This window comes from Ascaphus truei, chromosome 10 (genome assembly GCF_040206685.1).
Source record: "Ascaphus truei isolate aAscTru1 chromosome 10, aAscTru1.hap1, whole genome shotgun sequence".
NCBI lineage: Eukaryota > Metazoa > Chordata > Amphibia > Anura > Ascaphidae > Ascaphus > Ascaphus truei.
Window position 1 is genome coordinate 54,739,328 of NC_134492.1, and position 21,049 is coordinate 54,760,376.

The window sequence follows — 21,049 nt, forward strand, 5'->3', positions numbered from 1 at the left end:
TATGTTGAACTTGTGGAGGCGTGAGGGAGTTATATAACAGCGATTTTAACGGTTTGTAAGCATTCTCTTTCATTGCTTTGCAGATTGAATTCATGGATGCAGTTATGCATACTTTATCTCATCGCTGTCCTCCATTTGCAATGTTCTACCCATCTCCTCCTCCCACTTACGCAAAAAAAGGTCTTATTTTTACTAGGTGGTTTAAGAATAATGTGATATAGAGCGGAAATCAAACCTTTCTCAAGATACCATGAACTGAAGAGAGACTTAAAATACATAGTGATCAGAGGAGTCACTCCTGAGGTGGGACTAGACACAAATGGCTTCACCCACAGTATTATTATTGAAAAACCTCTGCAGAAAGCAGAGGATACCTCTCAGAGAGATCAGCAAATGAGATTGAGCTATCTCTAGAGAACATATTCCTAACTCTAGAAATGCCGTCAAATCTCCACGCAGAGAAATGTCCCCCATGTATTCCCGGAACAAAAACCAGATTACAAAATAGTGGGAACATTCCAGAATTTTTTATTGTTAAATTGTGTTTAGAGATCCGATAAGTACAAGGATTGTTTTATGACGGCGAGATGATACACTTGATGATCTACTAGACTTTTAAAGCCATAGTAGCAAATGAATTTCCGCTGAGCCGCATTCATCAAATTTACCGTGCATCTATCCTCTAGCACCCAAATTCGAATTCCGTAGTAGTTCACTACGCTGGGTGGCATGATAGTAAGACAAACGATTAGTCACCGCTTGCCCACCCATTTTGATCACTCTTATAAATGTTGATTCTATGACTCCGGGATGTTTTTTTGCCCCAAATTAATCAAGAGACGTGAATCTGGAGCACTTTGAGGTCTCTACTGGGAACAGGAATTGGTACAGTTCCAAATAGATGTCAAACCCTGTGTAATCAGTTAATTTTAAATCAAAATAATTTTCCCTATCCAAGAGATATTGGGGGTTATGCACTAAGTAGTGATAAGTGGGGTTTCTGGGGGCTATGCACAAAGCAGTGATAAGTGCTTTTAAGTGAGATACATGCCTTTATAGAGTGATACTGCCTGTTGTGAGATTCACAAAGCAGTGATAACAGTGCAGTATCGTGCTATAATGGCTACTTAACAGCACTTATCACTGCTTTGTGAATCTCACAGCAGGCAGTATCACGCTATAATGGCTTTTTATCTCACTTAAAAGCACTTATCACTGCTTAGTGCATAACCCCCATTGTATTTATTTGAGGACTCGATATTTCTTTGGAGTTTTAATCAGCTGGGGATAATTGGATCTATATAGAGAGGAAAATGTAATAGCAATACCTAGATAAGGAAGAAAAGATGACTTAAAGGTAAAATGAAAATTTATGCACAGGAGCTTCTCCACATCCTTGGGTACATTTATGTTAAGAGCCATTGGGGGTTATCCACTAAGCAGTGGTAAGTGCTTTTAAGTGAGATAAAAAGCAATTATAGCGTGATATTGCCTGCTGTGAGATTCACAAAGCAGTGATAAGTCTTTTAAGTGAGATAAATGCCTTTATAGCGCGATACTGCGTTCTGTGAGATTCACAAAGCAGTGATAAGTGCTTTTAAGTAGCCATTATAGCACGATACTGCACTATTATCACTGCTTTGTGAATCTCACAGCAGACAGTATCACGCTATAAAGGCAAAGTATCTCACTTAAAAGCACTTATCACTGCTTTGAGCATAGCATCCAGAAAACCCACGTATCACTGCTTAGTGCATAACCCCCTATGAGATAAAGAGTTATAGATATTCCTGGTAACCCCCATAGATTTGGAATGATTAATTTTTAACCGTGAAACTGCCCCAAATTGCTCCAACACTTGGAATAGATTTTAGCGAGATTTGGGGTCTAAAGGAGAGTCAGAAGAAGTCATCAGCAAAAATGAAATAACATATTACTTACGGCGGATTTGGTGCATAGGACGAATGTCTCAAAACCGCAAGCAATGTCGCCTTCGCTTGGCACGGAGACCTTTGATGAGCTGGATTAAAGATACTTGTTCTCAGAATTTAAAGTCTTTGTTGGCTCTAGCAATTTTTATACAGCTATGCAGGCACTTTACCATTTTCCATTGGCCAGGGTTCGCTGCGCATGCCAGCTCTCTGATCAGATCCATACTGCTAATGACACAAGACGGGTTGTCCATTATCTCCTTTATTATACATTCTCTCGATTGAACCCCTGGTAGCCTTTGTAAGGAAAAGCGTCAATATTTCTGGTATCCCTATGCATGTTGTATTAAACGGCATAAACTGATAGGGTTCATGTTAAATTGGACAAGTAGTAAAGAGTGAATAGCTGAGTATGTTCATTTGCTCGTCATTGCTCAGAATCCATGGCTGCAGTTGAAGCAGTGCATGCAACGAGATAATGGGGAAGGGCAGGGTTGCAGACCTGTCAGACAGGTCAATGTTATTTTTATTTGCTGCACGCTTTACTGTGGAGGGTTTCTGTCACTTTTGTACTCACCATACTGTAACTAACTTTGTGTCTGATACAAGCAGAGAATATTTCCCAATCTAGTTTTCATTGCGCTACAAAAAGGGTCATATACATTTCATATCAACTAATGAAATAACAAAATTAAATTGAATAGAAATAAAAGTAGTAAAAAATTTTTTTTATTATATTCACATCGTCATACATGACATGAGAATTTACAGACCGCTTTGGTTAGAACAATAACAATTCAAATTGTCATATACTGCAGCTAAAGAATTTGTAAGCAGTCTTTTGGAACTGTGAGTATAGTTTAATTTATAATTATTGGAGAAAACCATGCTAAATATACTAAATATATGTAAGTATATTTGGAAAAACATCTTTAAATGCTGAGAAAACTAGACATTAACAGAAAGCAAATAAAAAGTATAGTGTATCCTGTGTCTCATTCCAGTCACAAATAAACCAGGGCAGGATTCATATAGTTGATTATTATACTGGTGGTTATAATGCACGTAGAACACAGTCACTAATAGCACAATCTTGCTCCCGAATATTCCAGGGTCAGCGGCTGTGTTGTATTCTCACTTCTATTGTTCATGTAAGAATATCATGGCCCTAAAACACAAACCGAAAGTTAGAATTCATATATAAGGGCTATAACCAAGGGGTACTCAACTCCAGTCCTCAAGTCCTCAAGAGCCCCCAAGAGGTCAGGTTTCAGGATATCCCTGCTTCAGCACAGGTGGCTCAATCAGAGGCTCAGTCTTTGACCTGTGCTGAAGCAGGGATATCCTGAAAACCTGACGGGGAGGCTCGAGGACTGGAGTTGAGCACCCCTGGGTATCAAGTATAACATAGAATACATTTCTCATGGACATTTTCCTGTAACGCATGTTCCTACATTCTTGATATTAAAGTTTGGATGCCACAGTAAAAGGATTTGTTGTTCGATCTATTGATACATAACTTGTATCTCTGCTTTATTTTAGGGACAGGACAAGGCTGTTATCCCAGCCCCCCCATTCACATCCTTCGGAGACATGAAAGGACTAGCACAATGTCAGTATCTTCAGGCTCAGTAATGGAGTATACTGTAAGGTTCAGAGCTATTATAAACGTCATCATCATCCGTCACAGTTTCCTATTCTCCAGCATGACGCACGCATTTAACCAACTAGAAAGTAACTAGCAGCACCTCCCCAGGTAAATATCATGGGGGTCCACAGAGCTGAAATAATCAGCTCCAGAGGCCCCCGGCTGCCTACAGTACCTACTGCATATAAAAGGGAGCCGCAGGGGTGCTGCCCCTATAAGATCAGCTCACTGGCCTGAGTAATAGGGCCTCTGCCCCGACTGCTTTCTAAATGCTTTATTTTCAAGGTCATAACCTCAAATTCTTAACCAAACAAACTGTGAAAATACCCCCCACTGGAGATAAGACAACTTGTTTGTGTAACCCAAAGGGGAATCGAAGTGACACTTCCCGTCCTAACAAAAGAGCTGCAGGGTCCACAATACAAAGCAGGATTGAGCTGCACAGTGATAGGTCAATGCATCTCCTCATTCACACAAGCCACAAGCTGGAGATCCTATGCAGTCAGATCCATATGCCCACCGCCCTATATAATACATGTATCAACTACCTGATTCCTGCAATGTTATTGCCCCGTCCGTTTTGTATGTATATCTTTATTTATATAGGCGAGAGAGGGGAGAGAGAGGAGAGAGAGGAGAGAGGGGAGAGAGAGGAGAGAGAGGAGAGAGAGGAGAGAGAGGAGAGAGAGGAGAGAGAGGAGAGAGAGGAGAGAGAGGAGAGAGAGGAGAGAGAGGAGAGAGAGGAGAGAGAGGAGAGAGAGGAGAGAGAGTCCAAGCTGTTCCCCCTCCCCCTTCTCAATGGCTCTTCCCACCTCAATATATAATAAACTAGCCGATACCTGCAATGTTATTACCATGTCTCTTTTCATTAACACTATCTATAATGTAACACAGTCCTGTGCTAGCTGTTATTGACTTAAATGGCAGGTAATGTGGGATCGTGGTGTGATAACCCATACACCGACATGCAGTGATATGACCAGTGAGGCCTCAGAATGTGCAACCTGTAGGTGGATGATATGTAATATTTTGATACAGGTCACGTGCATGAAAGAGAAACAGATTAACACAATTTACCTGTGAATATTGTGGCGATTATGGATATTTAATGTTTAAACAAAAAAAGGGCCTCATTCTAGTAGCTTCAATGAGTTTGCTGCTATCTCGCAAGGTTTGGCAGGTACCCGCCGAAGTGTTTGAAATGTGAGTTTTGACGTTATTCAGAAAGAATCTGAAACCCTTTCAAGCCGTGCGATTGGAAAATGCCAATACCGCTCGGGAAAGCAGCAATGAGATCTCAGCCGCTCTCAAAGTTCTCCCCCTGTAAGCTGCAAAGAGAGCTCTCACAAGTAATCGCAGTGTTTTTATCATAATTTTAATACTAGTGTGCATGACCAGGGGGTCTCCGGAGCAGAGTTGAATCTACTATAGAATAGACGGATTTTATAAAAAAAAATGTGAGTTTGTGCTTCTCGCCAGCTCCCGCACGATGTGTTTGGCCAGGAGCCAGAAATCATGAGAAAATGCATTCCCCGCACTATTTCACCAACTCATTGAGGCTTTCTGAATAGCTACCTTGCAAAATTTTGCGAGAACTACTCAAAATCCTCGATGAGTTGGTTAGCGAAGTTTCTAGAATAGGCCTCAAAGAGTTTATATATTATAAATGTATAGGTAATCATGGGACATAGGGGTAGCCAGACTTCCATAATTAAGGCGAAGCCCGACTAGCAACTCCTAGAAGCCTGTTTGTGGCCGCTTATGTGCGCTCATATGGTGGATACAATGTGAGTGTTTTGACCCTTTATGAAAAAAAACCTCCAAACTGTGAGTTCGGGAAGGGGAATATTAATGTGTATATTTGGGAAGAAAATGGGGTCCGGGCGATCTAAATACAGGTAAACCCCGTTATACCGCGAAACGGTTATAATGCGGTTTTCCCGTGGCTCCCGTTTAAAAAAAAAAAAAAAAAAAAAAAAAAAAAAAAATTTAAATTTAAATTTTTTTTTTTTTTTTTTTTTGCACACTGCACACTGCACACACTCCCAGCACTCACTGCACACATTCTACACTGCACACACTGCACACACTCCCACTGCACACTGCACACACCACAAACTCCCAGCACTCACTGCACACACTCTCACAGCACACAGCTCTCACAATACAAGTCATGCAATAGCAGTTTTCTCTTGATGAAATACAGCTGAACGACATGTATGTTTTTTTTTAAATAAAGAAACAATCAAAAACTGAATGTATTGCATGCAAAAAAAAGTGTTTACAAATAATTACAATGGTGTGTTTCTATAGCACAAATAGATTACAAATGACACGCTTACTATGAAATTGAATTATTCATACAAACTGGTGCCACACACCACTCTCCCACTATACACATTTTGCTTGCACAGCCTTATACTGGCATTTTGTTTGCATCTTGCCAAAGACTGTAGAAAAGGTCCACGTGCACAGCATTGATGTGACATTAGCCCAAATTCCTTTATCACGGAGCAACACAAGTGCAAAGACAGATCTTGTCCTTTTGTGTCATACAGCTAAGAACGGTTATACATGAGCAAATCTGACAGATATCCAACGCCTCCTATCGGAGGGGCCCAGTCGGTCAAACTCTTCCTCCTTCTAATAAATAATGGCAGCTGTCTGAAAAACATTATAACAGCTGGGCAAAACAGTCAACTCGAACATGAATAGGTTTACTAAATGAAATCTCGGAAAGCAGACAAAAACAGCAGCTCACGGCAGTCCGCTGCGTGGCTTTCTACCTGCAGTTGCATAAACTGACGCGCGTAATCTGCAGGACTAGAAAATTCATTGCAAAAGGAGGAAAAAATAAAAAAAATGGCTGCTCTGAAAAATATCTCCACTGTATGTCAAGCTATTAACTCCCTGAAGCCTGCGCTACACTGCATGTCTACACACAGGAATTGATCGCATCCTCAGTTTTTTCCCCTGCATTCTTCTACAGACTACAAAGGGTACTTAACTCCTCTCTAGGCTTTAAACAAAAATGCAGGAACAGTGGTTGAGTGGTAAACTAAACAGCCTGAAGGGTTGGAGCAGTAAGCGACACTTGCTTAACTCTTGCAATGCCTTGTTGCATGTGGGATTTCAAAATGCATAGACCACCAAGTAACACAGACAAACCTATTTACAACAGAAATGCACAAAGAAGGCACTAAAGATCACATGTAAATCATTCTACTCTCAGAAATTCACTACAAGGGAAACTGCTGTCAGGAATCGGCGTTCTCCACGCTTCCCACACAGAGCACGCTCTTCCCGCAGGAAGCCCCTGGACACACAAAACAATCCTGCCTTACCGGCCTCCACGGCTACCCGCCCCTGCCGACATCACGGGATCACTCCCCTTGGTGATTCCTCTGCTCTGCGCCGGGCGCGCCCACGCACTCCTGCACGCACACCTGCACCATCCACTGGCTCGGTTCACGCACGTACACGAGTTACGGAGCATGCTCAGTCTGCACACTCTTCTTCCCGTCCCCTGGACCTCAGGCTCCGCCCCCGCACACTGCACGGGCATACTCAGGTTACCAACAAGACTCACCTGGCCTGTTATGCCAGCACCAATCTGCAGTGTCTCCCTGTAGCTCTTCCTGTCCCGCCTCCGTTCCTAATTGGACCTTCCTGCTTTATCTAGCTCCTCTCTGCTCTCAGTCTTTGCTCGACATAGTCTCTGTATGGAAGTACTTCAGGATTCTCTCAGTGTTTTCACAGGTTCTGACGTGGCTCATACGACTACCCCCTCTGGCTCTCGATCTCGGCACTCCTTGGACAACGCTCACTCTGGTAACCCCTTGAACACGGCTTGGACAACGACCTATCTCCACTCTCTGACTTCGGCGAGGCATCCTTCACTCTATCTCTACAACGGGTACCGGCAAGTATTGTCTACATTACTACACCTGGCCTGGCAACGCTTCATAAAACACTCCGGACACGCTCCCTTTGCTGCGGGTGCATGTATTACCACTTCCCCCTTCAGCTCAGGGGACGGGTCTGGTCTGCTGGCAGCACCGGCGTAACAACTGCATAGCCAGTTCACCTTATGGAGTAAAACTGCCTTGAAATAGAAGAAAACATTTCTGTTTATCTTCTATGTTTGTAACAGCTAAATGTTAACGGTGAAGTGCAGTAATCCTTACAACAATAAAAGCAGTAAAAAACCACAGCTGTTTTTGACAGACACATGAAAAACTAAAAAAAGGAGATTAGTAAACCTTAGGGACAAGAGTATCATAATAAAAGTGCAATCAATGAATGTGTGGAACCACACACTTATTTTTTAATTTGAATTTCCTATGGCTCTGAGCCATACGCAAGTGAAAGGTTACCAAAAATGAGGATACCACTTTGGCATTACGGCTGTGGCACCATTATTGAACAGCACAAAAAGCAGACAAAGTTTTAATGTTAAACTGCTCATCACTTGACCTAGTCAAGAGATAGAGAGACAGAGATATACACACTTAGAGAGACAGAGATATACACACACATAGAGAGACAGAGACACACACACACATGCTCTGACCTCCCCGGCAGCCTGCTATTGAAGAAAAAAAAACACACGGCTGCCGGAGGGGGCTGGGAGGGGCTGGGAGGGAGAGGGAGGGAGGAGGGATGAATCGCCGCCATTTGTAGGGCTTCTGGCCACCTCTTCCTTCCCTCCTCACTCCCTCCCTCCCGATCAGGTGCGCAGCGGCCATTTTTTTTAAAATTAGTGCGCCCCCGTTACTAACGCGGTGGTTTCGGGGTGGACCCTGAGGACCGCGCTATAATGGGGTTTACCTGTACATATATCCTACACGTTCCCTGATGAAGCTACGAAACGCGTAGGATATATGTATTTTACAATCGGTATTTTTATTTATGGTAGACTTCATGTCTGCAAAATATAATAGCAATTGAATCTGTGATACACTGCGGAGTAGTGGCTGTTATTATCTATCAGCTGAGACTGTGCAGCTGGTATCACGCTGGTATCACGTACAGTGGCGGCCGCCTTTATCCTATCTCGGATAACCGCGGGCAGAAGCGTTTTATTTTTTTTGTCCGGGGTTTATAGCGTTTTTTAGCGCTCGTAATATTAGCATAGGCGTGTGCTGTAACAGTATCACATTTCGGCATATACAGTACAGCGCTCTTCCCTCGCTCGCCCCCGCACACACACAGGATAATTTACTGTACTTCACTGTAGTATTTCAACTTCTTATCTTATTTACAGTGCAGTACACCTCTCCCACACCATTCCTTTGAATGTGTGTCTTTCTGGTTTCAATCACATTCCTGCTTGCTTGCGAAGTTCAAGAGTGATTTTTTATTTTCTCCACGCGCATGCATCTGTAAATTCACCACTGCTTGCTTGCGAAGTTCAAGAGTGAGTGACCAAAAAAAAAATATATATATATTTTTTTCTCCTCGTTTCTTATTTTTATTTTCTCCACAAGCCTGCCTAGACCAACTTGATATTACGATATTCAATCTGTGCTGTATCTTTTGACTGCGACCCTGTGCGTTTGACTGCACATGGTTGATTTGATTTGATTTGTGTGGAAGCCGGTGCTGGTGCTGGTGCATTGCTTGCCAGTGACTGACGTTTCTTACTTGGTTTTAACACAATCATTCGCCTTTTGCCGCCTGCATGATCATAGATACGGGAAAAACCCGGTGATACACACCAATACCCTCCAATAAAATCGGGATCAATACGGAAAAAACATGGCTCGCTACATAACTTTTTCCTTATTGCACGCTTCCACACATGAGGATCTGGTAAAAATTTGTAAAAGTCAAAGTTTGATAAAATACTGATAAATTTGAACAACAGTTGCCATCTTATCATCTGTTGCATTAATCGCGGCCCATATTAAATAAGCGTATGTTCTGTTGGGTTTTTGGAACACAGGCTGCAGTTCTGCACTCATGGCGGGACTCTCAGGACAATTACCAGACCGGAAACGGTGCTTGTCTTTTTTTTTATGTGAAAAGCCTAAATTGATACATTGTTGTAACTTCTTCCTTCAGTCCCAAGGCCAATTTACAATAGACCACTGTGGTATTAAACGAAACACCTGCAAGTCGACACATTACTGAAGCGCATGACAATTCATGAATATCTACCATCTGGCGGATACGCGAAGAATTGCAACCAATTAAATCCGAACCATTATCAATAAACACATCAACCGCGGCTGTGAATGCAACATGAATGCGGTATGAATGCGGTCAGAATGCGGCATGAACGCGGTAAAGTGCGTGGCATTCTATAAAAAATCCCGGAAAAACGCGGTGATGTTGGAGAATAAAAGGGGCAGCGGCTGTCTCTTGTTAGTCACATGATACTGCTCGATCCGGGTCTCATGGACTAGCATTGCGCAATCGATGCGTGCGCAAGACCCAAGATGGATTGGCTTGTATCCTTGTATCCTTGGAAGTAACCTACTCGGGACTCAGGCCATTACCATCACCAGAAAGGCTTCCCAGGAAGTGAGGCACACCCTCAGACGGACCAATTGGGTAGCCGACTACCATCCTCGAGGAGCTGTGATGATGTCTTGATATCACCTGTGATTACTTACCAGAGGATCTCGTTCCAGCTTTTATCACCTTGTGGTAACATATGTGTTAATCCATACACTGCACATGTTCAATTTTCCTGATGTACGCTGAATACTTACCTTTTTGGTTTAGATAAATTATCTTGATATACTTCACTATTGCAGTTGCGCTGTTGTTTTTGTTACAAATGGTGGACAAAATGAGACTAAGTATAAACATTTTAATCCGAAATTTAAGAGCAACATTAATATCTGACTCCTAGTACCTGTTAGACCTGACGTGTCTATAATCATTATGTATGACTCTGTTCCACAGATACACCCATGTAATTTTTAGCATGTTCAGCAGAGGATGTCACATGATATTCTCATATTTAATAAGGTCACTCTTCGTTTGATACCTTATGTAGCCACGCCCCTGGTCATCCATACACCCCGTGCCAAGAAATTCTTTGAAGCTCATTCCAAGGAGACCATGTTTACAGAACGTTGTTTAGACCAGTTGTCACCTTTAGTGGGTTATCCTGAATAGACCCTCTCCCCCCAATTAAGTCCCTTTGAAGCTCAGAGCAGACCAAAGAAAAATCCTGACCTGTTTCAAAACCATCATTTGTATATTTTTTTTAAACCAAGTGTAGCTCATTAACCCCCAAAGCACCAGATGGATTAAAATACCTAATGTCTCATGATATTATCATGACATTATCCTGACACCTACACACACACATACACACACACTTACTTCTTGTGATACATTTGGGATAGATTATATTCTTCTCCTGGCATGTTGCTGTCAGGGTGTTTTCTGGCACCATTCCTTCATTACACTTAAACACAATAGTTTCTCCTTGTTCAATTTCAGTGCTTCTGTTTATGAAGATACTATTTCTCTCCATTGTCTCTTGTGATAATAAGCACGATCCTGCAAGTAAAAAGGGCACCTTTTGGGGAAAATGCAGCAATTTTCTGTACAAGATGTAACCGGGTCTGTGTCACAAGGAGACCAATGCAATCTACAGTCTATTCTTATAAAGGCCGACCAATGGTAAGCAGAACATATACTGACCTACACATGTAACCCAACACGTATGTGACAAGGACACCAAACTGGGATACAGTCAGTAACAGGAAAGGATATATCTGTATAGTAAAAGGAACCCGTGGTCTTAACCGTTTGTCAGAGGCAAAGCTGCGCATTTCTTTAAAAGAAATGTGTTTTGAGTAAATGGAAGTCCCTCGCTAATCACTCTGGCTTCTGTTTCCTCTAAAATAACATCAACCTGTCCATTTCTACACTGATCTAGTCTCCAATGTCAAGGGACAAAATAAAAGAGATTTCCACAGTTGAGAACTGATCTCATCTTGTCCAGTTGCAAACAGATTTCTCTTAGCTCCATGGCTTCCATCAAATGGAGATAAATCCATTGTTAGCGCTGAACTCAACGATTTGGGTTTTAAGTCATATAGGTGTTTTGAAAATCTTAGCGTTTAAGTCTCTGGTATATAATTTAGAATTACAAGTGATCTTGTAACACTCTGTACATATAAAAGTTACCCGATCAACTTTTTGTTTGCTGGCGTTTGGATTAACCTCTTACATTTGCTAAGCGGAAAACCTTCTATACATGTTACAATTGCATACTGTGTTACTTACCTCTCTTGATGCACTTAGGATAAAGCAGCTCCCCTCTATTACACTTTATTCTAAACACTGCTGATGGAGATGGCTCATATCCGTATAAACACCCAAATTCCACTTCATCATCGTGTTCAGAATACACTTTCCAGGCGTCTGTCCATCGCAGTTGTATATTATTTGCTTTCATCTCTCTTTCCCCTGTAGTGCATGGCTCTGAGGCACAAGATGGACATTCATATGAATTAAAAGTACTGTCCCCAAAATATAGCAGTTGATTATATACCAGGTTACTTAAATACTTCCCAGATACACTATAAATGTATCATGATAAATGCTGTTTAAAGATTATATTTGGATTGATAAAGTTCAGAATAATTTTACACCCGAGCTAAGAACAACAACGCTAAGGATTCTCCACTTTAACTAAATTCTATATAAACCTGAAATAAATTACTGAAATTATGATGTAAATTATGTTTTTTATTGTCTGAATAAATTGAGAAAAGAACCAGACAATGGACTATTTAATATATATTGAAACACGGGACATTTATTTGCACCCATCTAATGAGCTAAATATTCAGTTATAAATAAAGTGGAATGTCCCTGATAGAAATTAGATCCGAGACTAATAATGTAATTATCACTGAATCAGAGACGGTTACATTGAGGATAATGTCATGGATTGGGAAGGAGTTAAATTTAGAGAAGTTTAGCAGTAAATTGGGAGTGGAATAATGCTATTTGCCATTGGCTCCATTTCCTCCCTGAATGAGAAGAGTGAGCTGCTAGTTATTGGGGATTTCAACTACAATTGTCAACTCTAAAAAGAACACAATGCAGATACAACTCAAGTCACTTAACCTATCGCAACTAATTTCCCAACCCACACGGACAAACCTGAAATCTCACAACCATTCCTTGCTAGACTAGATTATCTCCTCTAACCCAGCAGAATCCAAGCCTCTGGCATCCTACCTGACATTTTCAGTGATCATGCAATAGTGCAGGGGTGCGCAAACATTTCCCCGTGCGCACACCTGCCTGCTCTCCTCGGCGCCACGCGCACCCTCCCCTGCTCGGCCCCAGCATCAAAATGACGCGCGGAGTCATGTGACATCCCATCGCCATGGTAACATAATTTTGACTCTGGGTTACCATGATGACGCGTCGCTGGAACGGAAGGTAAGTGTGTAATAGAGGCCTCGTGCGGTCCCTCAGCATTTAATTTAATGATACCCATGCTCCACTACGCAAAATAAGAGTACGGGGGCCCACCTTCCTTGGGTAAAAACCGACCTTATATCGCTCTACCATCTTAGGGATGGGTTGTGGGAAAGCTTCATAGTACAGAAACTGGCACTACCAGTGATCTTAATAACTACAGATGCCTGCAAAATGTGCACAAGGCAAACAAGACATGCAAAAGCACAATATTACTCTGACAATCTCCTCCAGAATACATTAAACCCAGCTAACTCCTGGAAGGTTATCAATATATTCCAGCCTCCTAACCATCAACAACTAAGTAATATCACTAAGGAGGATATTACTCTGACAAATCCCACTGACATTGGAAATGTATTCAATGATTACATTGTGGGGTGTGCTATTAACTTATTAGAGAAACGCAACCAGAACTACATGCATGAAGCTCATCCTGGGAGTACCTCTATAGCCCCACCCTCTCCTAACACTGCTCACAGTTTTCAATTTGTCCCAGTATCTGAAGAGGAGCTTACACAAGTGCTCCTCAAATTAAAACTGAGCAGCTAATGTGGACCTGACCTACTGCAATCTAAGTTCCTCCGACTTGGTGCCCCAGCCATTGCCAAACTGATTTCTTCCCTAATCAACTCTATCCTGTCTGCAGGCCATATCCTTAAGACCTGGAAAACTGCCAGAGTTGTCCCAATCTTCAAAAGTGACTCAAATTACAGGCCAATCTCTCTTCTCAAACCAAAGACATTACATAAAACACAGACAAAGCTCAGTGCACATCCAGTAAAACTTATATACGGTACAGTGCCTAAATAGACATGTATAGATAACTAATAAATAAAATGGTCTTTTAGTTTAACATTTTGGCCAAATTGTTGTAAGCCCTTGAGCCAACTGCACGGCAGGCCACATTTCAAGGGTCCCTACAGTAACAATAATATAGATTCTTAATAACCTGTGCATTGCCAGGAAGAATGATTTATAATAAATCTGTCAAAATTAGTTGCAAAGTTCTAAGTCTGATTGAAGCTTTTATTAACCTGTTGTGGTTATTTTGGGGGTTCAATATGAGCTTGTAGGTGTTCTGTATGTTGTACAAACTCTCTTTTCCCAATATTATCCAAAGTCATGGAAAAATGTGTTCACTCCTAATTAAGCAATTACTATACCAAGACAAATTTCCCTAGCCAATTCCAATCTGGATTTTGCCCCAAACACTCCACGGTAACAACCCTCCTAAACGTTTGCAATGAGATCCAGTGTGGAATGGAACTGGGACAACTTACTGTGCAATATTCCTAGATTTTGAAAAAGCTTTCAATACTGTTGATCATGTTACCTTGCTAAACAAACTCCAGAGCTCTGGAATAGGGAAACATGCTTTAAACTGGTTTCATTCCTACCCATCAGTTATATCCCAAAGTGTCTCTCTGGCACTAACTCCCTAAGTCTTACTAACAAAGAGAGCCTCAATACACATTTATGTGGATGACAATCTTATATGTACACAGCCCTAACCTCTCTGACCTTCGACACATGCTGTACTTCAATCTGACATTTTGAGACTTGAAAATTGTTTTTCCCCAAACAAAATGTTTCTAAACACTGACAAGACTGTAACAATTGTATTTGGGACCAAGGCTACATTTCTAAAGCTTTCAATGAAGGAGCTACATATCAGAACCAACTCTAATACTATCCTAGCCCCTGTTACTAGTATCAAATATTTGTGCATATGGTTTTACTCCTATTTAACATTTGGGTTGCACATTGATACCCTGATATCCAAAGCCTATGACAAACTAGGTGTACTATTGTATATCAGACAAATCCTCTATAAGTCTGCTGGTCAGAAAATGCATCGTACAACAGATGCTGATGCCAATTATAGACTATGGGGACATAGTATATGGCATGGCACCCCAAACTCATCTTGGCAAACGTGATACCCTCAATATGCTGCTTTTTTCTCCAATGCAATGACAACATACATTACTGCAAAATGCTCAAAGAACTAGATTGGTCACCTTGAGTCTTGAGTCTACATTAGGTGCAAAGTTCATCTTTCCTGTCTTGCCTTAAAAATACTTTCTGGGCAAGATACCTGCCTATCTAAACAAGCTCCTCACCACTACCACATGCAGCATTTATCTGAGATCTGACTCCAAAAGACTGTTCATGGTTCAACAAAGTATCCAGCCGCTTCACCTTCTCTTACTGTGCACCACATGAGAAAAGGAGTGTCTCAGTGAGTAAAGACACTGACTGGCTCACTGAGTAACCACACTGACTGGCTCACTGAGTAACCACACTGACTGGCTCACTGAGTAAAGACACTGACTGGCACTGAGTTTGAAGCAGGGGAACCTGGTTCAATTCCTGGTGTCATCTCCTTGTGACCTTGGGCAAGTCACTTTATCTCCCTGTGCCTCAGGCACCAAAAACATCGATTCTAAGCTCTACGGGGCAGGGACTGTGTTTGCAAAATGTCTCTGTTAAGCGCTATGTAAAACTAGCAGCGCTACACAAGAACAAACTATAATTTTTTATTATAACTGGAACAGTCGACCGGGGACTCTCACTAAGTCTAAATTCTGTCTCACATTTTAATCTGCTCTGTAACTGTTATATATGCCTATAATATATATTATCTCAAACTGTGCATGCAATGTCTTGTATATAATGTACTGTATAATCCTTTTCACTCATTGTAGCTATGGATTTTGCCCCAAAATGTTTTTGTCATTATAACTCTGTGCCCAGGACATTCTTGAAAACGAGAAATAACTCTCAATGTATTACTTCCTGGTAAAACAGTTTATAAATAAAATAAATAGTTTAATGTAAAAGGAAAGCTTTGCTGTGTACGTACCTAAGCAAATTGGTGGATCGTCCCAAACTCCGTTCTCACATTTTACTCTTTGGTTTCCTTGAAGTTTATAATAACTCGGACACTTATACTCCACTACTGAGCCTGAACGATATACACGTCTTCTTAGATCTGTGATGTCTCCATGTATTACTAAAGGTGGGGGATTACATATCTCCCCTATCCCTAAAATAAAGCAAAGAAACACAAATAAACTCAATCTCTCTACAAGTTGTAGCCAAATATTAATATCAAAAACATAGATAAAAAAGGTAAGTCAAAAGACTAACGATGTTAATTGAAGTAATTGACTAATAGTGTACTAATTTCAAAGCTAACCAGATTAGCACTTTCACTGCCTGGGGTGTCTATAAATACTGCAAGTGCCATTATACAGCTCTCTAAAGTTTACCTTCCTAAAAAAAAAATATATATATTATATTTTTAAACCAGAAGCATTACTAAACTTTGAAAAGTGACGTAACCCTTGTTAAGTGCACTTTACAAGCAATATTGCATGTGTAGCTATTCACAAAGCTTTGATAATATGACAAAATTGTTTGAAATCAGCTTTTTTTTTTTTTTTTTTTCAACTTAAATTTTTTATTTTGTTCAGTACATAATATACATACAGTAGATAATCTCTCGGCAGCGTACCGTAACAGTTTACTGCATGTGACAATCCTCATTGTAAATTGGTGGACGTCTTTGGACATACTGGGAAGACCGACAGACATACTGGGGGGGGGATCTCCGGCTAGGAGTCGGGGGGGGGAGACAGACAAGGGGAATGGAAAAAGAAAAGAGAGAAAGGAGGGGGGGGGAGGGAGTATGGGAGTTAGGGGGTCTCCTTCCGTGGTTTCGCTTCTGCCTCCCCCATGCTGGTTCTCTGCGTCTGAGGACTTTCTGCGTACCCTGTAGGATGTCTGGTTCTTAACTGATTTGTCTCTCTCATTGTCTTGTGGGTCCCATCCTGGTCATACGGGGTTTTGGGGTGGGGGGGGTGCGGGGGGGGCCTCTATCTTAGTGTGTTGTAGGTTCCGTCGTTAAGCACTCCCTCAAGGGAGAATGCATTTGCTCTTATTAAAGCCAAATTGAGGACCTCTCCACTCCCCGAATTTCTTTCTGGGCTAACCATGGTGCCCAGACTTTTTCAAAATTTTCGCCAGTGTCATTGACTAAGCTTGTTAGCATTTCCATCTGGCATACCGTCCAAATTCTATGTCTAATGTTTGGAATTGAAGGGATTATGTATTGTTTCCAGCGTGCTGCAGTCTCCCCCCTCATCGCCATAGCAAAGTGAGCTATCAGTTTGTTTTCCCCTTTGGTGAACCCGATTGCTGGCCTGTTCAGGAGGAACAGCCATGGATCTAATGGGACGGGTTTACCTGTAATTATGTTCAACCAGTCTTTAATTGAGTCCCAGACTGGGACGATTTTGGGGCAGGACCACAGCATGTGCAACAAGTCCGCCTGCTGTCCACATTGTCTCGGACACAATGGGGAGTAACTGGGCAGGAATTTGGCTAATTTTGCGGGAGTATGGTACCAGCGCATCATTACCTTATATGCGTTCTCCCTTAAGGTTGTACACATAGAGCTTTTGGAGGTCGCCGTCACTATCTTTGTCCAGTCCTCTACCTCCAGCTCCTCGCCTAGGTCTGTTTCCCATTGAGTCATGTATCTGGTTTTGTCCTTTACTGTCGTGCTAGAACCGGTCACTTCCTTATACATCTGCGATGTGAGTCTCACCGTGGATGTCCCTGATCGACAGAGCTTTTCGAAATTTGTCATATCGGATTTCGGCTGAACTTTTTGATAGAACGCCCTGATCTGGAGGTACCTAAAGATCTCGGCATTAGGAATATGATGGTCGGATTTGACTATTTCAAAAAATTTTATGCCCTGTCTCCCCTCCAGATCTATTAAACGCTTTATGTTGTTTTGTATCCAGATAGAGAAATCTGTGCTGGATTGGCCCGGAGCAAAGAGGGGGTTATTCCAAATTGGTGTCATACCCGATGCCCTGCTAGTCAGGCCACACTTAAGCCTCGCGCCTGCCCAGATAGACAGCGAGTTGGTCATTGAGGATAACGGCAGTTTGGTGCTATTGCGCACCTTCTTGGGGTACCAGATCAGATGCTCTAGTTCCAATGGGGAGCATGCCTCTCGCTCTAACGCGATCCATCTTTTAGAGTCGGGGTTAGTGTGCCATTGCACAATTTGACATAATTGAGCCGCTCGGTAGTATGATAACAAACAAGGTACCGCTAGCCCTCCCGCCCCTGTTTGTGTGCGCATTATCTGTTTGCTCACTCTCGCCTTTTTGCCTCCCCAGATAAACTTATCTATCTCAGTTTGGAGGGAGAGAGTTTCCTTCAAATTTAACGGCACTGGGAGCGTTTGAAAAAGATACAAGAGGCGAGGGAGCAAATTCATTTTTACGCAGTGGATTTTACCAATCCATGAGATCTTATTTTTAGCCCACTTATGGAGATCCTCTATCAGGGTCCGCATCAGTCGCGGGTAATTGGCGTGGCCGATGGTATTATATGTCTGTGTGATATTGACTCCCAGGTATTTGATTTGTTGTTTCTGCCAGCGGAAATTGAAGTTAAGGGCAATTAATTTTTCCACGTGTTTGGGGAGGTTTATGTTAATGGCCTCCGATTTGCTCTGATTTATTTTGAACCCGGAGACCCTATTGAACCGTCCCAATAATTCGAGCAGGTTCGGCAAAGAGGTGAGGGGCCTGGATATTGTCAGGAACACATCATCCGCATAGAGTGCCACCTTATGCGTCTGGTTTCCGATGGCAATACCTGAAATATCTTTGCTATCCCGGATCTGGGCCGCCAGCGGCTCCATACACAGTGCAAAGAGGAGGGGGGAGAGCGGGCATCCCTGTCGCGTACCACTCTTAATTTGAAAGGGATCCGAAGCGAATCCCTGGTGGGTAACCCTAGCCGACGGGGTCGAATATAGCGCGAATATAGCTTTTATTAATTTGTTGCCCATTCCGAACGCTCCAAGCGTGGCCTCCAGGTATGGCCAGTCTATCCTATCAAACGCTTTTTCCGCATCCAGACTGAGCGCCATAACTGGTATATCGTTGTGATTAGCTATTTCTATCAGATCAATAATCCGTCGGGTATTATCCGATGCTTGTCGACCCCGGATAAACCCGACTTGATCTGGGTGCACCAGTCTGGGTAGGATAAGACTCACTCTATTGGCCAGTAATTTGGAATAGATTTTGATGTCCGAATTAATGAGGGATATGGGTCTGTAGCTCTTACAGTCCTGCGGGTCTTTCCCTGTCTTGTGTATTACTGAAATGGACGCTTGGAGCATTTGGCTAGGGAACGGGGATCCGTTTAACACTTGGTTAAACATACGTAGTAAATAAGGGGCCAATTGTTTCCTAAACTTTTTGTAGTAAAGATTTGAGTACCCGTCGGGGCCCGGGGCTTTAGAGGGTTTCAGGTTTTTCATAACCTCCAATAATTCCTCCATTGTAAAATCTCTACCCATCACCTCTCTGTCCACCCCGCTCAAACAGGGTATATTTGAACTTGCTAGAAAATTCTCCAGGGCCACCTTGTTCGCTGGTGATCTGGTTACTTTATCCCCGTCATATAATTTTGCGTAGAAATCTTTAAATTCCCGTACAATTTGCTTGGGGTTGGCAGTAATTTCCCCTGATTCGCGTCGTAACGCTTGGATACTATAATTGTGCGTTTTGGAGTTAATCATATTGGCTAATAAGGTATCTGGTTTGTTTGCTTTCTCGAAAAATCTTCTCTTTGACCAACTTAACGCTTTCTCAGCCTGGGAGGTGAGCAGAAGATTCAGCTTAGTCTGGGTGTCTTTAATTTGTTGCAGGGTCTCTGCGTCAGGTGACCGCCTATGTTGTTCCCAGTGCTGTTTTAGTTCTGCTTGCACCTTAATAATTTTTGCGTTGCGCTCCTTTTTCTTGCGAGCTCCCATACTAATCAAAACCCCCCTCAGTGTTGCTTTGTGTGCCTCCCAGAGGGTTATGTGTGAGTCAACGCTGTCTTTATTTTCACTGAAGAAGTATTTAATCTCCTCTTTGATCTTTCTCTCAAGGTCTGGGATCTTTAGGAGGGAGTCATTTAGTTTCCAATTTGCTCTTGGCCTTTCCAGCCCTATCTGCGCGCACCTTAGCTCGATCGGTGCATGGTCCGACCATGAAATATCATGGATCCCCGTATGGGTGACCGCGGAGACCAGTCTACTAGAAATAAAGAAGTAATCGATTCTACTGAATGAGTCATGTGGGTGTGAATAGAAAGTGTAAAGTTTTTCTAACGGGTGGATTTCTCTCCATGCGTCTATTAGTTGAAGGTCTTTCAAACCTTGCTCTAGCGCGGAAGGTCGGGGGTTGGTTCTGCGCTTGTGAGGACCTGAGCGATCTAGGGTTGTGTTCATAGCCACGTTGAAGTCCCCGCCTAGGATTAGGGCTCCTTCGCTAAACTTTTTTATAACGCCGAATGTCTTCGTGAAGAATTCTGCCTCATGGGTGTTAGGGGCATACAGCGTGGCTATTGCTATGGGGAGAATATTGATGGATCCTATGAGCATCAGGAACCTCCCCTCTCGGTCTTTCTTTACCTTATCCACTACTAGGCCTACTCTATTATGGACTAGGATTGCTACCCCCCTTTTCTTTTCTGGAGCGGAGGATAGAAATACATGGTTATATTGTTTATCGAAATATTTGGGAGCGCTAGTGGTACTGAAATGTGTTTCCTGGAGTAGGATGAAGTCCGCTCCCTTTTTTTTGTAATCAGTGAGTGCTATCCTTCGTTTGCATGGGGAGTTTAGACCCTTAGTGTTGTGGGATATAAAGGTTAGAGGCATGTTGGTGTGGGGAACTGACCTTGTTTTCCTAGTGTTGCTCTTGGATGTATCGGGCCTCTACGGAGCCGTTTCTGTTCCTCTGCAGTACTCAGCTCTGTGCAGGGCTTCAGCGGGGGACCACTCGTGTAGGAGACAATGTAGGGGAGGGTGGGCACAGTAGGTACGTGGGACACATAAGGGCAAAGGAAAAACATGTAAACAACACATATCAACTGGGGAGATTGATCAGCGGCATAGGACCGCCGTCTCTCCCTTGCC

General features: G+C 42.4%; 1 protein-coding gene across 4 annotated transcripts in view; it reads right to left on the minus strand.

Annotated features, from left to right (window-relative positions):
* Positions 1–2,644: 2,644 nt before the first annotated feature.
* The window catches only part of LOC142503959 (coagulation factor XIII B chain-like), a 129,347-nt gene continuing 110,942 nt past the window's right edge, over positions 2,645–21,049 (minus strand). For all 4 annotated transcript variants that reach the window (XM_075616972.1, XM_075616971.1, XM_075616969.1 and 1 more), the window contains 4 exons: positions 15,911–16,093; positions 11,833–12,030; positions 10,921–11,100; positions 2,645–3,099 (listed from right to left, as the gene is read on the minus strand). In XM_075616972.1, coding sequence (XP_075473087.1) covers positions 3,092–3,099; positions 10,921–11,100; positions 11,833–12,030; positions 15,911–16,093 — 569 coding nt within the window. In that variant the 3' untranslated portion in view covers positions 2,645–3,091. The remainder of the gene's footprint in view (positions 3,100–10,920; positions 11,101–11,832; positions 12,031–15,910; positions 16,094–21,049) is intronic.